At 45.5% G+C, this 10,747-nt stretch overlaps 1 protein-coding gene across 1 annotated transcript in view; it reads right to left on the bottom strand.

The window, feature by feature from the left end:
* Window positions 1-3,131: 3,131 nt before the first annotated feature.
* The window catches only part of INPPL1 (inositol polyphosphate phosphatase like 1), a gene marked incomplete at its 5' end in the record, with an annotated part of 30,662 nt that continues 23,046 nt past the window's right edge, over window positions 3,132-10,747 (bottom strand). The window contains one exon of the mRNA XM_056556712.1: window positions 3,132-3,268. Coding sequence (XP_056412687.1) covers window positions 3,178-3,268 — 91 coding nt within the window. The remainder of the gene's footprint in view (window positions 3,269-10,747) is intronic.

Here is a 10,747-nt window from a genome sequence, read left to right as displayed (position 1 = left end):
GTATATAGGAGCAGTATTATAGTAGTTATATTCTTGTATATAGGAGCAGTATTATAGTAGTTATATTCTTGTATATAGGGAGCTGTATTATAGTAGTTATATTCTTGTATATAGGAGCAGTATTATAGTAGTTATATTTTTGTATATAGGAGCAGTATTATAGTAGTTATATTCTTGTATATAGGAGCAGTATTATAATAGTTATATTCTTGTATATAGGGGTAGTATTATAGTAGTTATATTCTTGTATATAGGGGTAGTATTATAGTAGTTATATTCTTGTATATAGGGGTAGTATTATAGTAGTTATATTCTTGTATATAGGAGCAGTATTATAATAGTTATATTCTTGTATATAGGAGCAGTATTATAGTAGTTATATTCTTGTATATAGGAGGCAGTATTATAGTAGTTATATTCTTGTATATAGGGGCAGTATTATAGTAGTTATATTCTTGTATATAGGAGGCAGTATTATAGTAGTTATATTCTTGTATATAGGAGCAGTATTATAGTAGTTATATTCTTGTATATAGGAGCAGTATTATAGTAGATATATTCTTGTATATAGGAGCAGTATTATAGTATTATATTCTTGTATATAGGAGCAGTATTATAGTAGTTATATTCTTGTATATAGGGGGCAGTATTATAGTAGTTATATTCTTGTATATAGGGGTAGTATTATAGTAGTTATATTCTTGTATATAGGGGTAGTATTATAGTAGTTATATTCTTGTATATAGGATAGAATAAGAGGGATCTATTGTATATGTCTATATAGCAGGTAGTTTCCCTTTAGCAGAATCATCATTTCTTGTGATATTTTCTGGTTTTCGCAGTCAGGAGAAGATTCAGTTTGATGTTTTTGGTTTCTTTTATTGTCAAACACACTATGGTTCAGTAACATACCGTCATGTTAGTGCAGCCGCTCACAGAGACGACAACATGAAGTCTGTTCATTCACAGGCAGGGACCAGTCTCATTTCCCTTATTATTGGCTCATTACCACTGTCGAACACCGGGGGCGCTGTGGCCAGGACCTTTCCCACATTGGTAATGAATCTCGCATTGAAATGCAATAACACAAAGGCTCTTTACACACTAGAAGCAACGCGGCCGTATGAGACGAACAGCGCCCACTGCTGTCCATGACCTCTCATAACAGGGTCCTTTAATTCTGGCGGGCAGTGCCTGTCGCTGGCAGCTTGTAAGGAAGTGGCAGCACTATATTTGTGTCAGTAAGAGATTGTCATGTGTATGTGATGATGTCACCTGCATTTGCTGACAGTTACCATAAACAATGCTCCTCCTATTTCTGATAAACTCCTCCTACCCACAATGGCTCCTCCCACTTTCATATAGTGAACAGTGATGCAGCAATTTTATGTGTTTCTTCACTTTTAAGAACAGAAGATAATAGTGAGTGCAGCTCTGGAGGTGACTGGAGGAGAATATGATGAAGAGCAGAATAGTGAGCGCAGCTCTGGAGGTGACTGGAGGAGAATATGATGAAGAGCAGAATAGTGAGTGCAGCTCTGGAGGTGACTGGAGGAGAATATGATGAAGAGCAGAATAGTGAGTGCAGCTGTGGAGGTGACTGGAGGAGAATATGATGAAGAGCAGAATAGTGAGTGCAGCTGTGGAGGTGACTGGAGGAGAATATGATGAAGAGCAGAATAGTGAGTGCAGCTCTGGAGGTGACTGGAGGAGAATATGATGAAGAGCAGAATAGTGAGTGCAGCTCTGGAGGAGAATATGATGAAGAGCAGAATAGTGAGTGCAGCTCTGGAGGAGAATATGATGAAGAGCAGAATAGTGAGTGCAGCTCTGGAGGAGAATATGATGAAGAGCAGAATAGTGAGTGCAGCTCTGGAGGTGACTGGAGAAGAATATGATGAAGAGCAGAATAGTGAGCGCAGCTCTGGAGGAGAATATGATGAAGAGCAGAATAGTGAGCGCAGCTCTGGAGGTGAATGGAGGAGAATATGATGAAGAGCAGAATAGTGAGTGCAGCTCTGGAGGTGACTGGAGGAGAATATGATGAAGAGCAGAATAGTGAGTGCAGCTCTGGAGGTGACTGGAGGATAAGACAGGATGTAACAGCAGAATAGTGAGATGCAGCTCTGAAGAATAAGACATGATGTAACAGCAGAATAGTGAGTGCAGCTCTGGAGGATAAGACATGATGTAACAGCAGAATAGTGAGTACAGCTCTGGAGGATACAAAATGATAAAGCAATAGAATGGTAAATGCAGCTCTGGAAGTGACTGGAGTAGCGGTTATGGTGAAACAGGAAAATGGGAAAGGCAGCTCTGGAGGATAAGACATGATGTAACAGCAGAATAGTGAGTGCAGCTCTGGAGGTGACTGGAGTAGAGGTCATTATGAAACAGCAGAATTATGAATGCAGCTCTGGAGGTGTCTAGACATATTGATCAGGGTACAGTCCTGGTCAGACATACATGGGTCACACACAACAGGATAATTCTGACACCTGTCCTGCTCCAGGACCCCTGAACAGGAGGCAGAATCCGTCCCCATCATTAGGCTCCGCCCACTGCGCCTTCTGTTACTGATTCCCATTACTACCAGTGCAGATCATACATGGGTGCAGTTACACATACAATCCAGCAGGGGTCAGTCTTCCTTGTGCTGATCCCCTATAACACCCGGTGAACAGAACAACATCTGCGGCTTCAAATCCAGCAAAGTGAAATGTGATTGGCCCAAAAAACGCCATTCCCTTTAGGAGGAGAAGATTCTCGTCCCCCGGAGAACCCACATTCCCATAGCAACAATTTATAAGGCACCAGTGTGTAATAACCGTAGACAAGATGGCGGCCGGCGGCAAACAAAAGAGAGTCCAGGAAGGGGCGTGGCGTCGGCGGCCATTTTGTTCTAACATTGAAATGTGAAAACATATTAAATATATAGAAAACATTAAAAAAAATAAAAGTCGGCGCCATGGCAACCGTGGAATATTAGTAATTAGAAGAATAAAAACACATCAAATCTATAGAAATGTACGGAAGGACAGGGGAGGGGCGGCGCCGTTGTCCAGCAACACAGCTGAAAGGAATATCCTGCGTAAGGCTTTAGTGATGAGGCGGCCCGGGGCGGAACCGGGTAAGGTGCAGCATTGTGACCGCCGAGGCGGCAGGGAGGGGGCGCACTTATTTCCTGAGCTGCAGGTTGTCCAATATGACCTTCTTGTGGGCCGGGTCCAGCACTCCCGCCTCCTCCAGGTCCTCCTCCACAATGTCGCTGTAATGATACAAGGTGACGTTAGTACGTGCGCTCTCCATGCTTCACACTGCAGCTCCGCTTCATTACGGGACAGCTAGGACTCGGGCTGGTTTATTAAAGTCTCCACTTCACTAAATATCTATCTTTTATCCTATTAGAGAAGTTACTTTTTTCCCAAACAGAAAGCCTCGAGCTGTTGCAAAACTACAACTCCCAGCATGCCCGGACAGCCTTTGGCTGTCCGGGTATGCTGGGAGTTGTAGTTTTGCAACAGCTGGAGGCTTCCTGGTTGGGAAACACTGCTGCTGCTCTGTCATTCTCCCATGCGTTACTAAGATCCTGCTGCCCCCTACTGGTGATCACTATGTAATTACACCCTTAGGTTCTGCTGCCCCCTACTGGTGATCACTATGTAATTACACCCTTAGGATCTGCTGCCCCCTACTGGTGATCACTATGTAATTACACCCTTAGGTTCTGCTGCCCCCTACTGGTGATCACTATGTAATTACACCCTTAGGTTCTGCTGCCCCCTACTGGTGATCACTATGTAATTACACCCTTAGGATCTGCTGCCCCCTACTGGTGATCACTATGTAATAACACCCTTAGGTTCTGCTGCCCCTACTGGTGATCACTATGTAATTACACCCTTAGGTTCTGCTGCCCCCTACTGGTGATCACTATGTAATAACACCCTTAGGTTCTGCTGCCCCCTACTGGTGATCACTATGTAATTACACCCTTAGGTTCTGCTGCCCCCTACTGGTGATCACTATGTAATAACACCCTTAGGTTCTGCTGCCCCTACTGGTGATAACTATGTAATAACACCCTTAGGTTCTGCTGCCCCCTACTGATGATCACTATGTAATTACACCCTTAGGATCTGCTGCCCCTACTGGTGATCACTATGTAATTACACCCTTAGGATCTGCTGCCCCCTACTGGTGATCACTATGTAATAACACCCTTAGGTTCTGCTGCCCCCTACTGGTGATCACTATGTAATAACACCCTTAGGTTCTGCTGCCCCCTACTGGTGATCACTATGTAATTACACCCTTAGGATCTGCTGCCCCTACTGGTGATCACTATGTAATTACACCCTTAGGATCTGCTGCTCCTACTGGTGATCACTATGTAATTACACCCTTAGGTTCTGCTGCCCCTACTGGTGATCACTATGTAATTACACCCTTAGGTTCTGCTGCCCCCTACTGGTGATCACTATGTAATTACACCCTTAGGTTCTGCTGCCCCTACTGGTGATCACTATGTAATTACACATTTAGGATCTGCTGCCCCCTACTGGTGATCACTATGTAATTACACCCTTAGGTTCTGCTGCCCCTACTGGTGATCACTATGTAATTACACCCTTAGGTTCTGCTGCCCCCCTACTGGTGATCACTATGTAATTACACCCTTAGGATCTGCTGCCCCCTACTGGTGATCACTATGTAATTACACCCTTAGGTTCTGCTGCCCCTACTGGTGATCACTATGTAATTACACCCTTAGGTTCTGCTGCCCCCTACTGGTGATCACTATGTAATTACATTCTTAGGTTCTGCTGCCCCTACTGGTGATCACTATGTAATTACACCCTTAGGTTCTGCTGCCCCCTACTGGTGACCACTATGTAATTACACCCTTAGGATCTGCTGCCCCCTACTGGTGATCACTATGTAATTACATCCTTAGGTTCTGCTGCCCCTACTGGTGATCACTATGTAATTACACCCTTAGGTTCTGCTGCCCCCTACTGGTGACCACTATGTAATTACACCCTTAGGATCTGCTGCCCCTACTGGTGATCACTATGTAATTACATCCTTATGTTCTGCTGCCCCCTACTGGTGATCACTATGTAATTACACCCTTAGGTTCTGCTTCCCCTCTACTGGTGATCACTATGTAATTACACCCTTATGTTCTGCTGCCCCCTACTGGTGATCACTATGTAATTACACCCTTAGATTCTGCTGCCCCCTACTGGTGATCACCATGTAATTACACCCTTAGGATCTGCTGCTCCTACTGGTGATCACTATGTAATTACACCCTTAGGTTCTGCTGCCCCCTACTGGTGATCACTATGTAATTACACCCTTAGGATCTGCTGCCCCCTACTGGTGAGCACTATGTAATTACACCCTTAGGATCTGCTGCCCCCTACTGGTGAGCACTATGTAATTACACCCTTAGGTTCTGCTGCCCTTTACTGGTGATCACTATGTAATTACACCCTTAGGTTCTGCTGCCCCCTACTGGTGATCACTATGTAATTACACCCTTAGGTTCTGCTGCCCCCTACTGGTGATCACTATGTAATTACACCCTTAGGTTCTGCTGCCCCCTACTGGTGAGCACTATGTAATTACACCCTTAGGATCTGCTGCCCCTACTGGTGATCACTATGTAATTACACCCTTAGGATCTGCTGCCCCTACTGGTGATCACTATGTAATTACACATTTAGGATCTGCTGCCCCCTACTGGTGATCACTATGTAATTACACCCTTAGGTTCTGCTGCCCCTACTGGTGATCACTATGTAATTACACCCTTAGGTTCTGCTGCCCCCTACTGGTGATCACTATGTAATTACACCCTTAGGTTCTGCTGCCCCCCTACTGGTGATCACTATGTAATTACACCCTTAGGTTCTGCTGCCCCCCTACTGGTGATCACTATGTAATTACACCCTTAGGATCTGCTGCCCCCTACTGGTGATCACTATGTAATTACACCCTTAGGTTCTGCTGCCCCTACTGGTGATCACTATGTAATTACACCCTTAGGTTCTGCTGCCCCCTACTGGTGATCACTATGTAATAACACCCTTAGGATCTGCTGCCCCCTACTGGTGATCACTATGTAATTACACCCTTAGGTTCTGCTGCCCCTACTGGTGATCACTATGTAATTACATCCTTAGGTTCTGCTGCCCCTACTGGTGATCACTATGTAATTACACCCTTAGGTTCTGCTGCCCCCTACTGGTGACCACTATGTAATTACACCCTTAGGATCTGCTGCCCCTACTGGTGATCACTATGTAATTACACCCTTAGGTTCTGCTGCCCCCTACTGGTGATCACTATGTAATTACACCCTTAGGTTCTGCTGCCCCTACTGGTGATCACTATGTAATTACACCCTTAGGTTCTGCTTCCCCTCTACTGGTGATCACTATGTAATTACATCCTTATGTTCTGCTGCCCCCTACTGGTGATCACTATGTAATTACACCCTTAGGTTCTGCTTCCCCTCTACTGGTGATCACTATGTAATTACACCCTTATGTTCTGCTGCCCCCTACTGGTGATCACTATGTAATTACACCCTTAGATTCTGCTGCCCCCTACTGGTGATCACCATGTAATTACACCCTTAGGATCTGCTGCTCCTACTGGTGATCACTATGTAATTACACCCTTAGGTTCTGCTGCCCCCTACTGGTGATCACTATGTAATTACACCCTTAGGTTCTGCTGCCCCTACTGGTGATCACTATGTAATTACACCCTTAGGATCTGCTGCCCCCCTACTGGTGATCACTATGTAATTACACCCTTAGGTTCTGCTGCCCCTACTGGTGATCACTATGTAATTACACCCTTAGGTTCTGCTGCCCCCTACTGGTGATCACTATGTAATAACACCCTTAGGTTCTGCTGCCCCTACTGGTGATCACTGTGTAATTACACCCTTAGGTTCTGCTGCCCCTACTTGTGATCACTATGTAATTACACCCTTAGGTTCTGCTGCCCCCTACTGGTGATCACTATGTAATTACACCCTTAGGATCTGCTGCCCCTACTGGTGATCACTATGTAATAACACCCTTAGGTTCTGCTGCCCCCTACTGGTGATCACTATGTAATTACATCCTTAGGTTCTGCTGCCCCCTACTGGTGATAACTATGTAATAACACCCTTAGGTTCTGCTGCCCCTACTGGTGATCACTATGTAATTACATCCTTAGGTTCTGCCGCCCCTACTGGTGATCACTATGTAATAACACCCTTAGGATCTGCTGCCCCTACTGGTGATAACTATGTAATAACACCCTTAGGTTCTGCTGCCCCTACTGGTGATCACTATGTAATAACACCCTTAGGTTCTGCTGCCCCTACTGGTGATCACTATGTAATAACACCCTTAGGTTCTGCTGCCCCCTACTGGTGATCACTATGTAATAACACCCTTAGGATCTGCTGCCCCTACTGGTGATCACTATGTAATTACATCCTTAGGTTCTGCTGCCCCCTACTGGTGATCACTATGTAATTACACCCTTAGGTTCTGCTGCCCCCTACTGGTGATCACTATGTAATTACACCCTTAGGTTCTGCTGCCCCTACTGGTGATCACTATGTAATTACACCCTTAGGATCTGCTGCCCCTACTGGTGATCACTATGTAATTACATCCTTAGGTTCTGCTGCCCCCTACTGGTGATCACTATGTAATTAAACCCTTAGGATCTGCTGCCCCCTACTGGTGATCACTATGTAATTACACCCTTAGGTTCTGCTGCCCCCTACTGGTGATCACTATGTAATTACACCCTTAGGTTCTGCTGCCCCCTACTGGTGATCACTATGTAATAACACCCTTAGGTTCTGCTGCCCCCTACTGGTGATCACTATGTAATAACACCCTTAGGTTCTGCTACCCCTACTGGTGATCACTATGTAATTACACCCTTATGTTCTGCTGCCCCTACTGGTGATCACTATGTAATTACACCCTTAGGATCTGCTGCCCCTCTACTGGTGATCACTATGTAATTACACCCTTAGGTTCTGCTGCCCCCTACTGGTGATCACCATGTAATTACACCCTTAGGATCTGCTGCCCCCCTACTGGTGATCACTATGTAATTACACCCTTAGGTTCTGCTGCCCCTACTGGTGATCACTATGTAATTACACCCTTAGGTTCTGCTGCCCCTACTGGTGAGCACTATGTAATTACACCCTTAGGATCTGCTGCCCCTACTGGTGATCACTATGTAATAACACCCTTAGGTTCTGCTGCCCCTACTGGTGATCACTATGTAATTACACCCTTAGGCTCCGCTGCCCCCTACTGGTGATCACTATGTAATTACACCCTTAGGTTCTGCTGCCCCCTACTGGTGATAACTATGTAATAACACCCTTAGGTTCTGCTGCCCCTACTGGTGATCACTATGTAATTACACCCTTAGGATCTGCTGCCCCCCTACTGGTGATCACTATGTAATAACACCCTTAGGTTCTGCTGCCCCCTACTGGTGATCACTATGTAATTACACCCTTAGGTTCTGCTGCCCCCTACTGGTGAGCACTATGTAATTACACCCTTAGGATCTGCTGCCCCTACTGGTGATCACTGTGTAATAACACCCTTAGGATCTGCTGCCCCTACTGGTGATCACTATGTAATTACACCCTTAGGTTCTGCTGCCCCCTACTGGTGATCACTATGTAATTAAACCCTTAGGATCTGCTGCCCCCTACTGGTGATCACTATGTAATTACACCCTTAGGTTCTGCTGCCCCCTACTGGTGATCACTATGTAATTACACCCTTAGGTTCTGCTGCCCCCCTACTGGTGATCACTATGTAATTACACCCTTAGGATCTGCTGCCTCCTACTGGTGATCACTATGTAATTACACCCTTAGGTTCTGCTGCCCCCTACTGGTGATCACTATGTAATTACACCCTTAGGTTCTGCTGCCCCCTACTGGTGATCACCATGTAATTACACCCTTAGGATCTGCTGCCTCCTACTGGTGATCACTATGTAATTACACCCTTAGGTTCTGCTGCCCCCTACTGGTGATCACTATGTAATTACACCCTTAGGTTCTGCTGCCTCCTACTGGTGATCACTATGTAATTACACCCTTAGGATCTGCTGCCCCCTACTGGTGATCACTATGTAATTACACCCTTAGGATCTGCTGCCCCTACTGGTGATCACTATGTAATTACACCCTTAGGTTCTGCTGCCCCCTACTGGTGATCACTATGTAATTACACCCTTATGTTCTGCTGCCCTCTACTTGTGATCACTATGTAATTACACCCTTAGGATCTGCTGCCCCTACTGGTGATCACTATGTAATTACACCCTTAGGATCTGCTGCCCCCTACTGGTGATCACTATGTAATAACACCCTTAGGTTCTGCTGCCCCCTACTGGTGATCACTATGTAATTACATCCTTAGGTTCTGCTGCCCCTACTGGTGATCACTATGTAATTACACCCTTAGGTTCTGCTGCCCCTACTGGTGATCACTATGTAATTACACCCTTAGGATCTGCTGCCCCCTACTGGTGATCACTATGTAATTACACCCTTAGGATCTGCTGCCCCTACTGGTGATCACTATGTAATTACATCCTTAGGTTCTGCTGCCCCTACTGGTGATAACTATGTAATAACACCCTTAGGATCTGCTGCCCCCTACTGGTGATCACTATGTAATTACATCCTTAGGTTCTGCTACCCCTACTGGTGATCACTATGTAATTACACCCTTAGGTTCTGCTGCCCCCTACTGGTGATCACTATGTAATAACACCCTTAGGTTCTGCTGCCCCCTACTGGTGACCACTATGTAATTACACCCTTAGGATCTGCTGCCCCTACTGGTGATCACTATGTAATTACACCCTTAGGTTCTGCTGCCCCCTACTGGTGATCACTATGTAATTACATCCTTATGTTCTGCTGCCCCTACTGGTGATCACTATGTAATTACACCCTTAGGTTCTGCTGCCCCCTACTGGTGATCACTATGTAATTACACCCTTAGGTTCTGCTGCCCCCTACTGGTGATCACTATGTAATTACACCCTTAGGTTCTGCTGCCCCTACTGGTGATCACTATGTAATTACACCCTTAGGTTCTGCTGCCCCTCTACTGGTGATCACTATGTAATTACACCCTTAGGTTCTGCTGCCCCCCTACTGGTGATCACTATGTAATTACACCCTTAGGTTCTGCTGCCCCCTACTGGTGATCACTATGTAATAACACCCTTAGGTTCTGCTGCCCCCTACTGGTGATCACTATGTAATTACATCCTTATGTTCTGCTGCCCCTACTGGTGATCACTATGTAATTACACCCTTAGGTTCTGCTGCCCCTACTGGTGATCACTATGTAATTACACCCTTAGGTTCTGCTGCCCCTACTGGTGATCACTATGTAATTACACCCTTAGGTTCTGCTGCCCCCTACTGGTGATCACTATGTAATTACATCCTTATGTTCTGCTGCCCCTACTGGTGATCACTATGTAATTACACCCTTAGGTTCTGCTGCCCCCTACTGGTGATCACTATGTAATTACACCCTTAGGTTCTGCTGCCCCCTACTGGTGATCACTATGTAATTACACCCTTAGGTTCTGCTGCCCCTACTGGTGATCACTATGTAATTACACCATTAGGTTCTGCTGCCCCCTACTGGTGATCACTATG

The sequence above is a fragment of the Hyla sarda genome, chromosome 2, assembly GCF_029499605.1.
Source record: "Hyla sarda isolate aHylSar1 chromosome 2, aHylSar1.hap1, whole genome shotgun sequence".
Lineage (NCBI taxonomy): Eukaryota > Metazoa > Chordata > Amphibia > Anura > Hylidae > Hyla > Hyla sarda.
Note: the sequence above shows the minus strand (reverse complement) of the source record. Positions and strands in the feature narration are given on the sequence as shown.